Source organism: Gorilla gorilla, chromosome 18, assembly GCF_029281585.2.
Source record: "Gorilla gorilla gorilla isolate KB3781 chromosome 18, NHGRI_mGorGor1-v2.1_pri, whole genome shotgun sequence".
Lineage (NCBI taxonomy): Eukaryota > Metazoa > Chordata > Mammalia > Primates > Hominidae > Gorilla > Gorilla gorilla.
In genome coordinates, this window is record NC_073242.2 from 4,510,236 (window position 1) to 4,531,253 (window position 21,018).

The 21,018-nt window shown below is 58.6% G+C and overlaps 1 protein-coding gene across 2 annotated transcripts in view; it reads right to left on the reverse strand.

Moving 5' to 3' along the window:
• LMF1 (lipase maturation factor 1) overlaps positions 1-21,018 on the reverse strand; it is a 77,139-nt gene that overhangs the window by 23,979 nt on the left and 32,142 nt on the right. Inside the window, exons 3-5 of one of the 2 annotated variants that reach the window (XM_055364858.2) lie at positions 13,364-13,429; positions 2,730-2,897; positions 978-1,145 (exon numbers count right to left, since the gene is read on the reverse strand). In XM_055364858.2, the coding sequence (XP_055220833.2) occupies positions 978-1,145; positions 2,730-2,897; positions 13,364-13,429 (402 nt within the window). The remainder of the gene's footprint in view (positions 1-977; positions 1,146-2,729; positions 2,898-13,363; positions 13,430-21,018) is intronic. The other variant, XM_055364859.2, reaches the window with a different exon arrangement.

The following is a 21,018-nucleotide window of genomic DNA, read 5'->3' on the forward strand; positions in this document are numbered from 1 at the left end:
ACCACACATGCACAGACGGGACGGGTGAACCGACTGCAGGCACACACCGTGAAACAGGACCCGGCCAGCAACCATGGGCGCCCCCACGTGCACCAACGTGGCGTGGCACCCGTGCCTGCTGACGGAGCTTTGCCCCTCTAGGCGGCGGTGCTCTGGCAGGGGCGGGCAGGACAGGGGAAGGGGCGTGGGACACCCAGGTACATCTGTTTTCCAGAGCACGTGGAACGCCCCCTGGACCTGTGCATTGCCCTGGCTGTATGTTACACCTCCATCGAAACAATCGAGAGAGAGAACCACATTTAAAATCCCCACCACGTTTTCCCTGGGAATTGACAGTGGGAATGTAGCGTTTACAGGGAAAAGCAAAGGCCCGGGACTGGCCCAGCCCCCCTGGAGGCAGCGTGGGGGTGCTCTGCCCTTCAAGGCACCCTCAATGCAGGGGGCTTGTGGGGCAGGGATGGCGGTGACTGTGGGCAGGACGGGGCGTTAGGGGGTACCCGGGGTTCCACGGGCTGGGGGAGGCAGCCCCTCACCCACATGGAGGCAAATGACCCTGGCCTCTCTCAGACCCTGGTTCCCCGTGGACTGACACGAACACTTGAAAGGAAACCTCTAGAATGGAAGAATCTTAGGAGTGGATCCCAGGAATGTGGGGGTGTCCACACAGGGCCTTGGCATGCTGACCCCGTCCCACTGCCGAGCCCAGGACATGGCCGGGCCTCTCGCAGCTGCAGGAAACGCTCTTGGGAGGAGCCAGTCCTTGGAGGAAGCCTGGGAAGGAGACCCTCAGCCTGCAGCCCGGGACAGGGCTGCAGTGGGGCCCCTGACACAAAGGAAGGCTGGGGAGGACAGGCTGTCCCCAAGAAAGGGGGCCTGTAATGCCCCAGGGTCCTCCCAGACAGCGGGACAGCCGGAAATAGGGCGACGGGCCAGCGTCTCTGTGGACACAGGGGGCAGGGCGGGCGGCGCGGGCTCACCTGGAACAGGATCTGCAGCACCCCGTGGATGACGCACGCCCGCCGGCCGAGGAAGAGGAAGAAGGGCACCAGGAGCTCGATGAAGTGGTTGCTGAGCGTCTCGAAGCGATGGAACCACCAGGGTGAGTGGTGCAGGTAGTACGCCGCAGGATTGGGCACCGGCTGGGTCTGCAGGGACAGGAGGGGCTGTGAGGTGCCTGGCCGATCTCGGGGGGCGGGGCTAGGGATAGGCTTGTGGGTCCCTGGCCCCCTGAGCCCGGCCCCTGCTGCACACAGGATCCCCCCGGCCCGCCTGGCCCTGCACACGTGGAGCCCACCTGCCACGCTAAGAGGGGCCAAGAGACATTCAGGGAGCTTTTGAAGCGAAAGCAAAGTGTTCATTTTTGTCTTAAAATCTTTACCATCTAAAAGCAAAGAATACACACCCCAGCTGAAGGAGAGACGGCACCTGTAAACCCCGTGCCCTGCTTGAGAACACAGGCAGTCGGAGAACGCGCCGCCTGCTGCCCACAGGCGGCCAAGCTGCAACCCCCAAGAGCTGGGGTCCACAGGCGGCCCCTCAGGCTCAGGATGCCCTTTCCCTGGGGATGGACACGTGGGTGGGGACGTGCCGGTTGGGGACCAGCAGGAATGGGGCCTGGGTCCCAAGCCCAGCTCAAGGCTCTAAGCGCAAGACCTGGCTGTGGGGACCTGGAAGCCTCCCAGGCCAAGGCACAGAGGAGTCCCCACACCTACGGTCCCACTCAGCAGCCCAGCCAGGAGGAAGGGTGGGAACTTGCCCTGCACCATAATTCAAAACTATCAAGGCCAGGCACGGTGGCTCATGCCCGTGATCCCAGCACTTTGGGAGGCCAAGGCAGGCAGATCACTTGAGCCCAGGAGTTTGAAGCCAGCCTGGACAACTTATCAAGACCCCATTTCTATAAAAATAAAAAATTAGCTAGGCATGGTGGCGCGTGCCTGTAGCCCCAGCTACCCAGGAGGCTGAGTCAGGAGGATCGCCTGAACCCAGGAGGTGGAGGCTGCAGTGAGCCAGGACTGTGCCACGGCACTCAGCCTAGGCAACAGAACAAGACCTTGTATCAGACAGTCGATCCATCAGTCAAGTCAGAGTGGTTGTGCAGACTTGTCTGGAGTGAGAACACCCCACTGGCAAATGGGGCCCAGGCCCCCACACGCTGTTTTTTGGAAGCCCCCAACGACGGGACCCAGAGTGGCACTGCCAGGGCTGTGTGAGTCGGTGAGCCCAGGGTGGTGGTGGGAAGAGTGCCCGAGACGGACGATGCTGCACGCTCTGCTTGGCTTTGTGGAGGGGCCTGCCCGTGTGCTGCTCAGGGCTGAAGGCCTTGCTAGCACAGCCCGTGGGAGCCATGGGGCCTGGCACAGCCGCAGAAACCCCACTAGGGACAACAATGAACACGCCCTGCAGGGAGGGAGGCGGCCCCCAGACGCTTCAGAGTCCGCACCCAGGTCCTGGGACTCCCAGGGTCCAGAGAGACTACGTGGAAGTCAGGGCCCCCAGGTGGCAGAAAGCGCACATAGGGGCTGTGCTGGGCAGCGCTTGCTCCGGGGTGGGGGTGTGGGAAGCGCAGGAGAGGCGGCCATGTGCACACCCGAGGGGGTGTCCGGGCACAAGGCCCCAGTGCACCCCAAGAGCCGTGGGCTGGGGAGGGTCCTGAGGCCTCTGCTCATTTGCTTAGAGGGCAAAGAGTTATTTTTGTTTACACTGAGGCTAGGAGAAAACATCATGACCTGAAACTTGGCTGTGAGCTGTGAGGTGGGTGTGGCAGTGTCCACGCTGCAGGCAAGGCCAGGAGCTCCCGTGCAGCCGGGACACTCAACCCACGGCCAGGGGAATGGTGGGTCAGGGCATGGCGGTGCTGCTGGCCCAGACCTCAGGAAACAGCCTGCAAACTTCTCCTAAAAAGACAATTTTAAATAAGAAAAACATGAGGAAAGAGTGAAGGGGACGACACCTGTTTAGGGACTTAGAAGGCAGCAGATCTTGGGGGAGAATGAGCATCGTCTGTTAGGGCTTAAGTGCCCCATGTGGGACCCACCCCCTAGTGCCCACGGGGAAAAGCCAGAAAAGAACCGGAACGCCTGGTCTGCCACTTCCCTTTTAGGCTGCTTGTTGTGTGTTTGGGGTTGCGGCGAGACCCATGCAGGAGGCAGCAGGCTTGGCCAGGTGTTGGGAACAAGCATCTCCAGGGCTAGGCCCACACCCGAAGTCCCAGCTCTTGGTCTGGCTTTTGGGGTGGGGGACTTTAACCTCTCCTTCCCTCTTGCATGCTGGGGCTGCTGACGTGTGTCAGCTGAGCTTTGACGGGGAGGGGAGCGGGGGCTGCTTATGCTTATCAGGTGAGGGTCTTGGGATGAAGAAGGAGGTCCCATGTGTTCCAGGAACAAGCCAATCACAAGCGTCCCCGTGGGAAGCGGCCCTTGGATGTTTGTGTCCCAAAGTGGTAATTGCCACCAGCTCTCAGAACCTCACCTGGGAAGGGGCCACAGCAGGGACACAGTGCGATGCCTTTGTGGACGTGGAACCCCCACTTCCCACCAAGGCAACCACAGATGGAGAAAAATGACAATGAGTGATAAAGATGGTGACAAATGTAACAGACATGGGGCTGACATGACCCAATGCTGTGTTAAAAAGAGAAGAGCATCAGGCTCAGCTGTGGTGGCCACTGCCCCTCCTGAGCGTGGCTCGCCTCCCCTGGAATCCCAGCCGACCTTGGGACTCAGCTTTGGCCAAGAGAATGCAGCATGAGTGATGTTCTGAACTTTCAAGCTCAGTCCTTGAAGAGGCAGATCCAACCCCATTAAAGGTCCCTCTACTCTGAGGCCACCAAGCTGTGAGGAAGCCAATGGTGGCCATGTGGCAAGGCCACCGGGAGATGCACTAGGTTCCAGTACAAGTGAAGCCTTCCTCGACCTCCTGGCCTAGCTATCAGCTCGTGAATGACCCCACCTGACACCACGTGCAGCAGAAGAGCCACCCAGGGGAACCCACAACAGGACCAGGAGAAAGAGGAGCCGCCCAGCAGAGCCCATCACAGGACCAGGAGAAAGAGGAGTTGCCCAGCAGAGCCCATCACAGGACCAGGAGAAAGCTGCTGCTGTTCAGCAGAAAAGCCGCCCAGCAGAGCCCATCGCAGGACCAGGAGAAAGAGGAGCCACCCAGCGGAGCCCATCGCAGGACCAGGAGAAAGAGGAGCCACCCAGCGGAGCCCATCGCAGGACCAGGAGAAAGAGGAGCTGCCCAGCGGGGCCCATCGCAGGACCAGGAGAAAGAGGAGCTGCTCAGCAGAAGAGCTGCCCAGCAGAGCCTATCACAGGACCAGGAGAAAGAGGAGCCACCCAGCGGAGCCCATTGCAGGACCAGGAGAAAGAGGAGCTGCTCAGCAGAAGAGCTGCCCAGCAGAGCCTATCACAGGACCAGGAGAAAGATGCTGCTGCTCTAAGCCACTGAGGCTTGGGGTGTGTTGGGCAATAGCAGATCTCTGAAACAGCCTGAATCCAGAAGCCAAACAGTGTTGAACTCTGATGTTAGTGGGGAAACCCCATTTTAGAGAAACCAAAGTAAAAGTCTTTCTGAGTCTTTGGGTAACAGATACTTAGTACTGACTCACACACCCTCCACCCCAGACAGGGCTCAGCACTCGTACCCGTGTAAGCCTCCTCACATCCTGGAGAGGTACAGAAACAATATTTGAAGAAACCCTGGCCAAATATTTTCCGAATGTAATGACAATGATAAACCTATAGATTCAAGCAACTCAGCGAACTCCAAGCACACAAAATATGAGGAAAACACCACCAAATAACCAAATGGTCACATTTTACTGCATGATGATATGACACTATTGATCACTTTGATTGTAGTTTGATTGACAAATAATCAAATTGTCACAAACTGCCTATAAATGTTAATTAGATCATGCTGGTTAGTAGTGTTTTTCAGCTCTTCTACATCCTTCCTTATTTTCTATCTACCTGCTTTATCTATTATTGAAATCTCCAACTTTATGGATTTGTCTGTGTCTGCTTACAGTTCTATCCATTTTTGCTTCATGTCTTTTGAAGTTCTATTATCAGGCGCATACGTGTTTGAGTCTTCTGACCTCCTGATAAACACTGTGAAATGGCCTCTTTACTCCTGATCATATTCTTTGCTCTGAATTCTGCTATGTCTGGTGTGAAGGTGGCCAGTCCAGCCTTCTTGTCACTCATTCACGTTTTTGGTATGTTTTTCTATCCTTTACCTTTCAGCCTGTGTGTCTTCGTATTTGAAGCGGACCTCTTAGAGTAGTACTACAAACTACACATCATAATCGAATATTGCTTAAAACTCGTGATAAAAATCTTACATGCAAATAAAGATGTTACAGAGTATGTAGATAAGGAGTTGTCACAGGAAATAATGCAAATGAGACGAGAATAGAGTACAATCTTTAAAGTACTAAACCTGTCAACCTAGAATTCTATACCCAACAACAATCTCTTTCAAAAATGAAGGTGAAATAAAGACTTTGTCAGACATTGACAAGCTGAAAGAACTTGTCACCAGCAAACCTATGCTAGAAGAAATGTCAAGTCTGTTAGGTGGAGGGAGAATGATCACGGATGGAAACCTGGATCTCCACACAGGAGTGAAGAGCTCTGGAAGTGGTGATGTTAGGTGGAGGGAGAATGATCATGGATGGAAGCCTGGATCTCCACGCAGGAGTGAAGAGCTCTGGAAATGGTGATGTTAGGTGGAGGGAGAATGATCACAGATGGAAAAAAGAGCTCTGGAAATGGTAAGTATATGGATACACAATGAGGCTGTTCTTCCAATTGAATGAAATGTCTCTGAAAGATAACTGGACTGTTTAATCAAACTGTTTGGCAATAATAGCAAAAGGCCAGGAGGGGAAAATACTGTTGGGAGAATATTGTTGTAAAATTCTTTCAGCATTTATGAGATAGGCATAGTATAACTTGAAGGTGAGCTGTGATGGATTAAAGGCATATACTATAAACCCTAAAACCACCACACAAATAAGACAAAAAAGTTACAGCCAAGAAAGAAAATAAAAAGGAGTCACAAAAATATTCAATTAATCCAGAAAAAGGTGTAAAATAACAGCAACAAAAAGGAACAGAGAACACATGGGAGGATCAGAAAACAAATCGCAAGACAACAGGCTGAAACCTTCCCCAGGAAAGACTGCATTGGATGCAAAAGGCCCACACACCCAGATAAAGAGCAGGACTTGTCAGACTGGATTTAAACATAAGACTCAAGCATACGCCAGCTCTAAGAGATCCGCTTCAAACACAAAGACACACACAGGCCGAAAGGTAAAGGACGGAAAAACATACCATACAAACACGAGTGACGAGAAGGCTGGACTGGCCACCATCACACCAGACAAAGCACAATTCAGAGCAGAGAATATGATCAGCAGTCAGGAGGCCATTTCATAATGTTCATCAGGAGGTCAGAAGACTCTCAAACACGTATGCGCCTGATAATAGAGCTTCAAAAGACATGAAGCAAAAATGGATAGAACTGTAAGCAGACATAGAGAAATCCATAATTATAGTTGGAGATCTCAATCTCCCTTATCTCAATAATTGATAAAACAGGCAGAAAATGAGGACGTACAGAAGAGTCGAAAAACACTATTGGCCAATTTGATCTAATGAATCCTGACAGAACACTGTCTGTTCATTTTTGGCTCAAACGGAACTTTCACTAAGACAAACCATATTCTGGGCTACAGAACAAATCTGACTAAATTTTAAAAGACTCAAGGCATATCAAGTATATTCTGACAATAAAGGAATTAAATTAGAAACCAGTAACAGAAAGATATCTGGAAAATCCCCGTCTCTTTGGAGCCTTTAAGGAACTTTCATTCCAGTGCATGTTACGACATTTGATTCTCACAACCACCGTAGGGTAGTGGGTGATCAGTTTAAAGCTGGAAAGACAGAACTTCCTCAGGATCACACAAGCCAGTAAGGGGCGCATGGAGGATGGGCAGCACAGGGCTGCATAACAACAGGGCTCAGATGCAGGCGCTGCTGTCCTCGGCTGCGTGGGTAGAACAGCCGTGAGCACTGCTGACCTTGAGGCGCCACCCCTGTCTCCCCCAGCCACGGCTTGTCCCTGGCAAGAGGACCCCACAACAAGCGGGAAATCCAGGCCCACGGAAGGTCAGTGTCTCCTCAGGCCTGCACTCGCCCAGTGGGCTGCTCTGCTGAGTGATGCCAGGGCACGGGCCTGGGGCTGTGAGCCGCGCCCGGCCAAAACCACCCTGCAGCGGGCCACCTGCCAGGCCAAGCCCCTCCCACCCGAGACCCCCGACATTCCCCAGGCCCCTCCCACCCTAGGCCCCCGGCGTTCCCCAGGCCCCTCCCACCCGAGACCCCGATGTTCCCCAAGCCCCTCCCACCCCAGGCCCCCGACGTTCCCCAGGCCCCTCCCACCCGAGACCCCGACATTCCCCAGGCCCAGCACTGCCCTTCCTTCCCAGCCCCCAGCACACAGAAAAAACATTCTCTTCTTACAAAAACCAATAAAACAGCAAGAAGACAAGGCGAGAAGCCTCGGCTCCCAGCCACCGGATGGGATTCAGGCGTGGTTCCCCTGATGGTGACATTTACAGTCTTCACGGGCGACGCCAACCTGGATATATATTATTCCCACATTAGCGGGCCTCCATATCTGAGGGCGCTTGGTGACCCACAGTCTGAGCGGGCTGGCAGCCCACGGCCCCTGGTCGCAGTTAAAGGCATTACAGGATCTCCTGGTCCAAATCCTTGCTGGGTGGGTCCTGGGACACCAGGAGGATAAAAGGTTGTGTTGAGCTTCCCTGTTGGGAGTCAGCCAGGAGCAGCCCCAGCCGCTGTGCTCTGTGTGAGCCTTGAGGGGGCAGGCTGGAAAGGGGCGCCTGCCTGACACGGGGATGCACCAGCCACAAGATACACTGCGTGGAAGCTGGCCGGGCCAGGCTGAGCACTTCAACACGGATTCCTGCAGCTCCTGCTGGGAGTGTTAGGGCACACGCGGTCTCGGTACCCATGGGGGAGCTCGGTGGGCAGGGGGGCGTGAGCCGAGGCTTCTGTCAGCAAGGCTGCTCTAGGCAGCAGGGCCATGTCCCCGGGGGGCGTCCACAGCAGCTCTGCACCCCCTCAGCCACTCCCATCCACGCCTGGAAGCCCTGCAGAACTCTGGGAGCCCAGCCCAGAGAGGGCTGCTCTGTGTGGTCCGCCCCACACAGAGTGCGCGCTCCTAGCATGAACGGCCTCTAGCCTCCGAGAGCACCTCAGGGTGAGCAGGGTGGTCGCAGGTACCCTGGAAGGCATGGCCGTGGCCTGGGCCCGGAGTCAGGGTGCAGACCGTGACCTCAGGCGGGGACAGTGCTTCCAGATCACTCTACTTAACCAGTGGCCTAAAACTCCCCTTGCAGGTGTGGGAGCCCAGAGACGCACCCCCAAGTTGCAGGCTGCTGGCCACAGGCTGGGACACCCTTGCTCCAGGAGCGTAGGTGGCCCCAGGCAGATCCAGGGGACCCCCGCCCTGGTCAGGCAGCTCCCTGAGGGTCTGTGGTGTGTGGCCTGGTCCCCAGCGGTGAGTCGACTCTGGGGGCCTCCGTGCCCATCACAGGGCCTGTCTGTAGCCCTGACAGCATCCTTCGGCAGACAGAATTGTAGTTCTCCACGACGTCAGCCCAAGCTCACAGACAGGCCCGGCCTCGGCCCAAGCCTTGGGGTGCAGGGGGTGGAGCTCAGTGGGGTACTCCTGCAGGCAGCAAGGGAAGTGGCCGTGGGTCCCTGCCCGCCCAGGCCCTGGCAGGGGCTGCCCTGTGCCGCGTCTGGGAAGTGGCTCCGGAAGGGGCATGGAAGGAGCGCCGTGGGACTGAATGAGAGTGTTGGATTTCCCGCAGCTCTCTAGCAACAGAGTTATGTTCAACTCCCCTAAAAAGCAATGGAGAATTGTTTGCAACGTTCAGGGTCCATGTACTCCAGATCCAGTGAGTTTTCTCTGCATCAGAACCATCTGTGGGAGTCCTCACTCCATCCTTCTTGATGACAGCTGACTTCCTAAAACCCAAGTGGAGAGAGAGGACAGGCCCGGATTTTCCCTTTCAGCAGCTAGTGCCATCCCTGCTGCTAAAAGCAGCTGCGTGACCCCACATTCACAACCTGCTGTTGCATCCGCGTCATCAGGCAACCGCTCCGATGTGGGGACCGCATCAACCCTCCCCACAGCCTGCTGCATTCTGGACGGCGCCCGTCCCTGGTCACCCCTGTCCTATGCTGGCCCTGGGATCCTGGGGGTCCTCGCGACGGGGCTGAGGACATGGCTCTGGTCCCTCTGCTGGCTGAGAGCAAGCGGCCGTCCGTGCATCCCTGGTGTCTCATGGGAGCGAGCCCTTGGCCTGCGGGGTCTGCACTCACCCTGGGTAGAGGTCGTCAGAACTGAGTTAGCTGCAGGGCACCCGGGTGGAGTCCACAGAGATCTGGGAACACGACGTGAGGAAAGCCACAGGCTTGTTGTCAGGAGTTTCAGGCAGAGCCACCCGGTCGCCTTTCACCCTCCAGGGGGTTGGCCCCTTCTCTTGGAACTTGGGGATGCCTTCCCTGCTGCTTCTGGCTTAACCGACTGAATTTGCCGGCAACTGCCTTTCGTTACCAGCAGATGAAAAAAGCGGGGAGTGTGGGGTGTGAGGCTGCGGATGGCCGTGGGTGTGAGACTGCGGATGGCCATGGGTGTGAGGCTGCGGATGGCGGTGGGTGTGAGGCTGCGGATGGCCGTGGGTGTGAGGCTGTGGATGGCCATGGTGGAGCAGTTCCTTCTGGGGAGAGGTCTGCACACTCGGAGCTCCCAAGCCCGGAGGGAGGAGACCCGAGGGAGGCGTCCCCGGGGTGCATGGCTGCCTCTTGCTCTGTGCTGCTGAAACTTCCGGAGGTTTCCAGGCTCCTGGAGGGGCTCAGCGTCCCCTACAGCATAGGGGCAACTCTCCAAGAAAGGGGCACCCCCCTCTGACTCCTTATCTGACCAGCAAGAATCGGAAAGACAGCAAAAGGGCCTGAGATCCCCGCCCACAATGCTGTGGGGCAGAGGGCACGGCTCGGGGGCTGCAGGCAGGGGCCTGCCACCTTCCAGAATCAGGTCCTCCTTGGAGAGAGGATTCACGCAGGGCCCTGGGCTCGCAGATGACACCCTGACTTCCTGAAACCTTCACCAGTGCCTCGTCATCAAGACACGCGGGAGGGAGCATCCTCGTCTGAGACACAAGTCTGAGGTGAGAGGGGGGATGCAGCTCCCGTCCCAGCTGAGGACCCCTCTGCCTCACGGCTGCTGCCTGACACTGGCTGGCCCTGCTGCCTACCTGTGCATCCCTCTCCCGGGGTCCCCATGTAGCTGTCCCTGAAACCCCACCCCAGATGTGGTGTCCTCGCTCTCCCCACACACTGCCCCCTGTACCTAGGACCCCCCAGTGCTTCTGGCCTTGGACTGGGCATGGCCACAGCTCCGTCTGTCGAGTGGAGTCCAGGGCCCTGAGGCCGGTATATGGGCCATTCCTGCCCCAGGAGACACAGTGAACCGCAAAGAGCCGTGTCACGGCGGTCCACCTACTGCAGGCACGGCGCCGCACTGCTCTGAACACTCGCTGCTCCAGGTACTCGCTCCTGGAGCCCCAAGGGGCCCCCGGGAAGCAAGAAAAGGGGCTCCTGGGCCCCGTCCCAACTCAGTGGGGCTCCCTCATGCCTCTTCAAGTCACAGTGGGTTTTGAAATGCGATTCCCCAATGACAGCCTCCACAGCTGGAAGGAGCCGGCCCGGCCCGCCGAGACAGCAGCTGCTGCCAGAGCCTCACGCTGCCTGGCTTGGCCCTGGACCCCGTGTGACCATCAGGACATCAGGCTCATGTCTCTCTGTGAGCCAAGGCTCAGCCTGTCCTGGGATGTGGATGATAAGGGCCCTGACCTCACACACCCTGCACTCCAGCCTCAGTGTCTGGAGATGGGAGTGGCCCCAGCCACAATCCAACCTCCCAGGAGACTCCACCTTCCAGAAGCTCAGCCATGTGGGCACAGGACCCCCCCATGTGTCTGGGCCTCTTCTAAGGACACAGTCGCTGGATTTGGGGCTCAGCAGTCCACTCTGACTTCATCTTAACTAATCACAAGGAGGTCCCAGATAAAGCCACGCTCCAAGCTCCAGGGAGAGTGGGTTTGGGCCCCGCCTGCAGGCCCTGACACTGCTGCGGCCAACCCTCCGGATGGCAGTGACACCGAGGGTGCCTCGAGACATCCAGGGCCATCCCTCCGGCCCAGGCTGCCCCTGCCTGTGTGCTCCAGGCCGGGCCCACCCTGTCCACCGTCTCGGGCCATGTCTGAACTGGTGTTGATGGCTGACACAGAGCACTCCTCACACACAGCACAGCAGAGAGCTCTGGTGAGGGGCAGTCCTGGGCCTTTGAGGCACAGGAAGAACTGGGTGCTCACGGGGGCGGGAGGGACCCACTGCATCCCAGCTGGCCACGTGGACACAGGGGAAGGCAGTGCTGACAGGCAGCTGTGGGCCCCCCCGGCCCGCCTCCCCAAGAGTTGCGACCTGCGTCCTTGCCGGAGTGCAGCTGTGGCATGACCCGTCCCCCAGAAACACCACACCCTGGTGGTCCTGGCCAGGCAAGTCCTGGGGATCCTGAGACACTCCTGGGCCCAGAGCAGCCACATTCACTGAAGAGACGCAGCCCAGGATGCCTGACGCCGGCTTTGAAATGCAGCCACTCCGTAGAGAAGGCATCAGAGTGTTTGTTTGTGGGGACATGGTGGGCGCCTCAGCGTCTCTTGCCAATGGAAAGCTGTGCGGGACGGTCCTCACCAGCACGCAGCCTTCGTGGACCTGAGCCCACTGCACCACTGCTGTCGCCACCGGTGCTGGGCCAGGGGGCTCAGTGAGATGCGCTATGGAGCTTCTGGCCTGGAGACAAGGGGTCCACCCAGCTTTCCTGACCTGTCCTGAGAGCATCTGGAGACACGGGACCCTCCACCACTTTCCTGACCTGTCCTGAGGGTGATGGGGGAGACACAGGCCCCCCTGCCCACTTTTCTGACCTGTCCTGAGGGCGTCTGGAGACACGGGTCCCCTCAGCTTTCCTGACCTGGGCTGAGGGCGCTGGACCTTATCGGGGGCAGGGTGACTGGCGTGGGCTGCGGTGTGCACAGCTTTGTTGGCGAAAGCCTCTCACACACACGCGTGCTCTGCGGCTGCTCCCCGTCACGGCTGTGTTGGCACCATCCAGCCAAAGAGCTGAGAGTGTTTACTTTCTGGTATTTCACAGACCGTCAGCTGAACCTGCTCTTGGACAAAGAGAGGAGCTCACGGGTCCTCAGCAAGGCGGGGCACTTGATGGGATATGGAGACATCTCAAGAGCCTGAAGAATAAAGTCAGGACACAGCCACTAAATGCAGGCACAAACACCTGTGCCAGGCCGGCACGTGCACCAAGACCCGGAATCGCAGCAGAGGCGCCGCCTGAGGACGGTGCCAGCTCCACGCTTGGAGGCGGTGAGTGCCAGAGCAACCCTGGCAGAAAACGCAAAGGCAATGAGACAGCTGTCACTGGCTGTCGGCGGCACGCAGACGATGATGGCTTCCGCGTGCAGATGCGAGTGACGGGCCGAATGCAGGAAGGGGTGTCCAGGCCTGAGATGCTCTAGGTGCACCGTGGCCATGACCACACGGGCCCAGGGTGGGGATGGTGCTACCAGGAGGCTCCCACATAGACTGAGAACAAATGACTATCCAAGCTCCAGGCCCCAGACCACCCCCAGCCCCCACGTGAACACGTGAGCAGTTGGCAGGAACTGGGGCGTCTGAAGGGACTCAGCCTGGGCCTGGGGGCCAAGCACAGTGGAACTGTGCTGTGGTTCACACCTGCCCTGTGGGACACACCTGCCCGTGTCCAGGTAACGATGGAGCCACAGCTCCATGTGGCAGGGACTGGGCACGCAGCCAGGAAGCCCCCAACAGGCACCTGTCAGGGGACGGTGGGGAGCTGTGGACTCCAGGAAGGAGGGGCCGGCCCGGAGGCCTGGGCAGGACCAAGGACAGCAGCGGAGGGTGTCGGTGCAGGAACCAGAGCAAACCAGCTGCACTCGAGACCATGGAGGGCCACAGACCCCGTCCCCGCAGCCCCAGCAAGCCCCCGTGTGACCACCCACCCGGAGAAAGGAGGGAGAGGACATCCTGAATCAATGGGGGTGACCCTGTGATGCGACAGCTCACCAGGGTGTGCAGGACTGAGCCCCGCCAAGAGTGGGAACGGGGCGGCGTGAGACTGGGTGCCCTGCCCTCACCCTTCACGGCACGCTCACCTCGTAGTGGAAGTCCATGCAGGTGAGATCTCGCCAGCACCGGTCCCCCCGGATCTTGATCAGGCCCTGCAAGGAAGAGAGCAGAGGGAGAGTCAGTCACGGGGGCTGGGGATGCGGCGGCCCCAACAGAAACAGCTTCCCAGGAAGACGAACCATCCACGAAGGCCGTGGATCTGGGCTGCAGGCGCCGTGAGGGAGGAGACCTTACGTATGAAACACTCAGGAAGGCAGAATTTGAGGGCAGATTCAGGGCTGCTTTGAGGACAGGAGTTAAGTGCACACTGCGGGCGTGAGCAACAGTGGCTTCCTTTTTATAGCCAGCGCCTGTTGCGCCTTCCCCAACACTCATTCTCAGAGCTCCACGCATCACCACGCTACAGAAGTTGTGTGTCTTTAAAGAGGACAAATGCACCACGCCCTGCACAGACCCCACGGACAGTGTCAGAGGGAAGCTTCTCAGTGCCTCCAGGATGAGCCCAAAGTCGGAGGGAGCACCCAGTGCACACGCGTCTCAGCCCCGCCCCCTGCGGCACAAAGGGAGCCGAGGCGGCGCAGGCCCCGTGTGTCTCCCACACACTGCAGCTCGCCTGCTGTGAGGACGCCTGGGGCACGGGACAGGCTTTCAGGGGCCTGCAGAGGGAGCCGCCAGCACTGGGGAAGGTGGGACTTGGGCAGAGAAGCTGCGGGGCTGGGGGTTGGTTCCGCAGTGCCAGGGCCACAGTGAAGCATCTGGGGAAGGGTCGGCTCCCACACCCGTCTGCTTTCCCTGGGTCACTCCCGGCTTCAGATGATTCCTTCACAAGTCAGAAACAAATTGTCCCCTCTTCCCGCTCACCCTAAAATCACCGCTGAGACACAGATTCACATCCAGCGTCTCTCACACACTGGTGCATGGGAGGTGAAACTGCACAGACGTGGAAGTGAGTCCCGCCTCCTCCATGACAGGGGTTTCTACTGCACAACCACTCCCGGCCAAATCCCCTGGGATCCATCCACCTGTCCACCCCGCCGTCCACCCACCCGTCCCCCTGTCCACCGGGCCGTCTGCCCACTCGTCCCCTGTCCACTGGACCGTCTGCCCACCTGTCCCCCGTCCCCTGTCCACCCGTCCCCCTGTCCACCTGGCCATCCGCCCACCCGTCCCCTGTCCACCGGACCGTCCACCCACCCGTCCCCCTGTCCACCGGACCGTCCACCCACCCGTCCCCCTGTCCACCGGACCGTCCGCCCACCTGTCCCCCTGTCCACCTGGCCATCCGCCCACCCGTCCCCCTGTCCACCGGACCGTCCGCCCACCCGTCCCCTGTCCACTGGACTGTCCGTCGACTCGTCCCCTGTCCACCTGGCCGTCCGCCCACCCATCCCCCTGTCCACCCGACTTCCACCTGGCACATAAGTACTGAGTGCCCTTGAGGTGCCGGGCCCCGCTCCACCCCATAGAGGCCGTGTGCTGCAGGCGCAGGTGCGACAAGGTGCAGAGAGGCAGGACGGCCACTAGGCATGGCAGACGCAGTGGCACACAAAGGACAGGAATCCATGCTGCAGGTTCGGAGGCGACGGCTGCGGTGGGTATAGCATGGTGGGCTCTGGGGCAGCCGCATTGGGCTGCAGGTAGCACCGTCTCACTGTTGCCCACACGGTGGGAAGAGGGTGAGGGTCTCTCTGGGGACACTTTCGTAATGGCCACCTCCCATCAGCGAGTGCTCCCCTCCGTGGGCATGCTGGGGTGTCGGGCCTGGCTCCTGGTACCATGATGCTGGGCTCAGGGTTTCCACATGAAATGGAATTCGGGGAACACGATCTGTTCACAGCGGAGGCCAGCCTTGGCCCGGACAGAGCTGACAGGGCTGTCCTGGGCAGGGAGCCCCGGGGCGGGGGGGGATGGCCACGAGGGAGGAAGAGAGGGTGAGGGCGCCCCCCTCAGGCAGAAGCGTGGGGTACAGCAGGGCTGAGGAGGCCGCGGGGGGAGGCCCAGGAGCCCCTGGAACGCAGGGTCCCATCTGCCACGGCGCTAGTCGCGGTCCCATTGCGGGAGACTGGCCTCCAGACAGCGGGGGGCGCAGCCTGAGGCCTGCCGGGGCCATCAGGACCTCCAGAGCAGGGGCCAGAGCTGCTGTTGGGATGGAATTTCCTCCTCTCCAGGGAGCCCCAGCTCCAGCCAAGGTCTCCTGCCTGGTCGGGTCAGCCTCAGGCTCCCAGTAGAATCCTCCTCCCCAGGTCAGCCCATCATGGGCTGGAGCCACATCTGCGAAACATTAATACCTCCCAGTAGCACGGAGGCCAGTGTTTGGTGATGGACCAGGGACCCCAGGCCAGCCAGGCCAACAGAAAACCAATCACACACAGGAGGGCCTTCGGGTGGCCAAGGGCCCCTAGCCAGGGCCAGGCAGCATGGGAGCCGCCGGGTTCTCTGGCTACATGTGACCGAGAAGGCAGCAGGCTCTGCGGCTGTCTGTGCAGGACGACCTGGGCAGGGGAGGGGCGTGTCCAATTCCAACGTGTTTGGAACATGGGGCCCGCGAGACTGGCGGGGGAGTGGGACAACCAGGAGAGGCTGCACTGCGCCCTGAAGGACGGCACGTGGCTCAAGTGACCGATGCCGAGAGGGACACGAATGAGAAATGGCAGGGGAGTGGGACCAAGAGCCCAGCCCGGCCCTACAGGAACACCAAGCAACAGGCACCTGTTCCTCATGTGAGCCAGACGGGACGCCACCCACACGCAGGCTGCACGGTCCACAGACACGCCTCGGAGGGGTTGTGAGGCTCAGCCACCCACACGCAGGCTGCACGGTCCACAGACACGCCTCGGAGGTGTTGTGAGGCTCAGCCACCCACACGCAGGCTGCACGGTCCACAGACACGCCTCGGAGGGGTTGTGAGGCTCAGCCACCCACACGCAGGCTGCACGGTCCACAGACACGCCTCGGAGGGGTTGTGAGGCTCAGCCACCCACACGCAGGCTGCACGGTCCACAGACACGCCTCGGAGGGGTTGTGAGGCTCAGCCACCCCGCGCACTATGAAGGCTGCCTCTGGCGGGGCCATGTCTGGGTCCGGCATCGCCGTCTCTAGGGTCTTGCTGTACGCCCCTGCCCTCACACGCCCTGTGCCCCCAACGGCAGGGAGGGCACCGAACACCCGGGAGTGTTACTGTTTAAAGACCTGAAGGGTGAACTGCTTTAAAAACCGAGAGTCAGGTCTTCTGGAGGCTGGGTTTGCTCAGATCACAAAAGCACCGGAGACTGTTTCCCGCTTGGGCTCCTGTTCTGCAAACATGCATGAAAACAGCCGAGGGTGTCCCGCTGACCGGGCGGAGCAGGCCCCACTCCTCAAGGCACTGCCCACACCCAGGGTAGCTGCTGCTTCTGATGAAATGCACGGCTCCACTGGGCAGGGGCACAACCACCGCCACTGCTCCCCCCGCATGAGCACCAGCTCTGCTCCCTGCAGAATCCGAGAGTGGAACTCTATGGAGATTCAAACCAGGAAAAGAAGAAAAAAACAAAATAATTAAAATGTCATTCAAATTCTAAGCTGATATGAGACACTTAAAAATCTGAAAAATTCTTTCAGGAGTGGAAGATAATTATATTCCTCCCATCTATTGATTTCTCTCTACATTGCACATGTCAGATTTTCCACGGATTTTTTTTTCTCCCAGAGCAAGTGTCAAAGGAACAAAGCCTTCTTTGAGGCTTTTCAGCCCAAAATTAATTCTAAAAAAAAAAAATGGCACAGACAGGCCAATAAACGCACCAGACCCAAAGGGAGCCGGGGACCCACACTGCCCTTGCCACCCTCCCGCTCTGCTCAGAATGCCAGAACTTTCCAGGCCCATCGACGATGTTCCCGCCTTGCAGCGTGTGGCTGCAGCAGCTCCTCTCCTGATGCCTGTGTGTCCTGGGACACACTTCCCCAAATCTGCCATCTGGAAACTCGAAGTGTCTGACGGTCGTATGCGGAGAAGGACTCTGTGGAGACCCCGCTTCTCTCACTTGGCCCCCAGAGGCCGCCATCCACCCTGCAGTGACAGCCCCCTGTGTACCCTTGCACAGTGGCTCAGGACAGACCCCCAGCCCCTACAGTCCCTGAAAGCACCGGCTAACGTGGTGTTTGAGGAGGGGGCGCCGCCAGGCCTCCCTCCGAGCCACAACCTCCTCCACCCTTCTGGCGTTAGGGTCCCCTCGCCTGTATCAGTGGCCCTTCCTCCCCACCTGTAAACACAGGGAATTACTCGCGACAGGTCCTACCTCCGTAGGAGAGACTCAAAGGGGAGAGCTTTGTCCTGGAGTCAGGTCACAACCCAGTGCCCTTGTGAGCAGCTGCAGGGGTCTCAGACTTGTTGCAACAGCCACTGCTTCTCCCCGAGTGCTCTGAGAGCTGTGGGTGGGTGGAAACCGTGCCTCAGGGTGAGGGGACTGCTGGCAGGCTCCGTGGGCAGAGGCACTGTGGGGTCTATCAAGACCCTCGAGTCTCCATATCTGAGGGGGGCCCAGCCGCAGCAGGGGTGGTGCCTGGGGTCCCGCCTGGCTCCGTGGCTCTCCTGTCTTCCTGGGATGGTGTCCGCACTTTCTTGCCCTCATGCAAGAGAGAACTGGCATGGGAGGTGGGCTCCGCCCCCAAGTGCTTCAGCTCACGCAGACTTCCTTGTGGCACAGCTGCACCAGGAGCTGTGTACACGGCAGGCGTCCTCTGGAGGAGGGGCCTCGCCTCTGGGCCACTTCATGCCTCAGAACAGTGGGCTGAGCATCAAAGTGCAGTGGGCCGGGGTCTCCATGGCTCCTGACGAAGGGGACCCAGGTCCCCCGTGGCTTCACAATGAGGACAAAGCTCTTCCCTCAGACACGCAGCTGACTGGCTCATCGACACTGGCTGGGCTCTAACTTGCAGACCAAGGGACCTGGACCTGGACAAACGCCCTGGGCTGGCTTGCTGCCTGGAAGTGAATTCCCATGAGTTTGAGGGCAACTGTTTCCTCCCCAAGCACCTGGAAAAGGCTGTCCCAAGCTGACAGTCGGGCCACCCCAGAGCCTAGGGGACCCACACTGCCGACTTTCTGACCAATGCCAGCCGGGAGAGCCTGGGCTTCCGGGATCTAAGGCCTGTTCTCAGAGGCTTGTCTGTCTGAAAACACCTGAACTGCTCCTTCCCCCGGCTCTGGGTGCCCTCGAGGCCTTGGCTGCTGGGGCCTGGAGCAGCCCAGGTGGGGGCAGAGCCAAGGGGTGGCAGCCAGGCCGTGCAGGGGCCAGGATTTGGGGCACATGCTGTCAGGTCACCAGACACCACGAAGACCCCAAGAATCACCATGCCTTGGCAGCTTAGTCGGGCGAGGGGAATTAAGAGGAGGGCAGTTCGTCTCCGAAGCGCAGGTCTGCTGTAGACTCTCAGCCGCCTATCTCTCTGACGGGATTGGTTTGCCTTCCAGAAGTTGCTGCCCTAGTCACCATACCACATAAATTCTTCTTGCTGTGATCACGGTTTTAACTTAGAAATCAGACAGAAGAGATTTTGGACTTACCGTATTTTTATTTTTATTTTTTGGCAAACGACGTGCACTTCAATAGAAACCTTCGGCGTGAACCCAGAAAGGCGTGTTCACGGTAAGCACAGCGGCTGGTTCTGTTACCAGGAGATTGCTTGAGCTGAACTGTGCGGTTGGGAAGAGGAATTACTAATGCTCTTTGTAGCAGAGTTTTATTGTGCGCCCCCACAACCCAGGACATCCTTTGAAGATCACAGGAGAGCACTGTCCTGTGTGATTGTCCCAGGGGCTGTGTGAGGGGCTGTGTGGGGATCTGAGACACCCTCGCCCTGGAGGCTGATGCGCTTCAGCCGCGAGGAGCACCCCGGCTCCTGCCCCAGCTCTGCCAAAAACGCCGGAGGTCGGAGGCACAAAGCGCTTTCAGGGACTCCGGTCTGGGCCTCGGCCTCACAGGGGGCTGCAGCTGGGGGCCAGAGGTCAGGATGCCATAGACATCATTTTCTAAAACTTCCCACGACGCCTCCGTGCCGGAGTCAGAGGTCTGCCCCTTCCAGGTGGTGCATGTCGCCCTGAAGCCGACGGGCCCTGAAAGAAGCCCCTTTTCCTCTGAGCTGCCCGAGCTGCCCCCACACTGATGCAATAAAGCAATTAGGATAATTACTCTCGTTCTGGAGTGTGGCTGCCCAGGACCAGGGCAGGCCTGTCGGGGAAACGGCAGCCCATCTGCCTGATCCTGGCCTCACAGGGCTGCATGCCGATACCAATTCCATTACGTTTAATGTGATTTCACCAGTGGCTCTGATGCCAAGCAGCAGCCTGTGGACTTCAAAGTCAGGTCTTGGTGTCGGCAGCACCGCTCCACGTCTGCCTTTCAGCGCCGCCCATGACCCACACCTCCCATGGGCTGCGGACCCTCTGGCACGCTCGGGGGTGAAGCATGCTCGGCGCTTTGCAGACAGTCCTGGGCCTGTGGGAAAAGAGCAGACGACGGAGGCGCAAACCTGTGGAGCCCCTGGCACCTTCCTTCCGACCCCACAAGGCTTGGGGTGGCAGCACACACGTGGGAGGCACACGCCCTGGACGCGGGACGTGCCCTGCCCGTGAGGGTCGGAGGCTCCACTGCACGATGCCGCACACTCGGGCCTGAATCCCACAAAAGGTGAGCAGGTCTGGGTGTAAAAAGAGACGTGGGGTTCAGCTCCGACACGCGTCCCAAATCCTGGCTTTCCTTGAGGAAAGAAGTCACTGCACCTGGCACTCCCCCTGCACCCTTCTTCAAGGGTTTTGTCCATCTGATCTAAGTTGTCACACTGACTGGCCTAAGGCTTCTGTAACATCCCAGGCAGCTCTTCATGGTGCCATCTTAGTTACTGGAGTTTCCACAGTGCCTGCAATCACATAGCCTGGCTATGGCTTCCTGGCCTTTGCTCGATTCTGACCCAAAAATGGTTCACACTGTGGGCTTACGTATTCCACATTTCAGCCGTTGCTTTTTCTTCTTGTGTTAATGAGGACCAAGACAGTTTGCACACAAGGAGCATCAGAAGGCCCTACCTCTGGGTGCTGTAGCCAGGTGTGAGCCCTCCAGACCATGAGCCACACAGGTGTGAGCCCTGCAGAGCCATGAGCTGCACAGGTGTGAGTTTGGACATCTTATTTTATTTATTTTATTCTTTTCTTTTCTTTTTTTGAGCTGGAGTCTCACTCTGTTGCCCAGGCTGGAGTGCAATGGCACAATCTTGGCTCACTGCAACCTCCGCCTCCCAAGTTCAAGCAATTCTCCTGCCTCAGCCTCCCGAATAACTGGAATTACAGGCACCCGCCAGCATACCCGCTAATTTTTATGTGTGTGTGTGTGTTTTTTTAGTACAGACGGGATTTCACCATGTTGGCCAGGCTGGTCTCGAACTCCTGACCTCAGGTGATCTGCCCATCTCAGCCTCCCAAAGTGCTGGGATTACAGGTGTGAGCCACTGCACCCGGCCAGACATCACGTTTTAACTTTGCCAGCTTTTGGAATTATGAGTTCTCTGGCTTCTCTTTATCCTCCCGTGGGCCTGTGATGCCTCTGCCAGGCAACACTCACACCAAAGTGGGCTCCAGCAGGAATGGGGAGACAGTGGCGGTGAGCATCTGCACAGCTGCAGCCACCCCAGGACAGCCATGCAGACG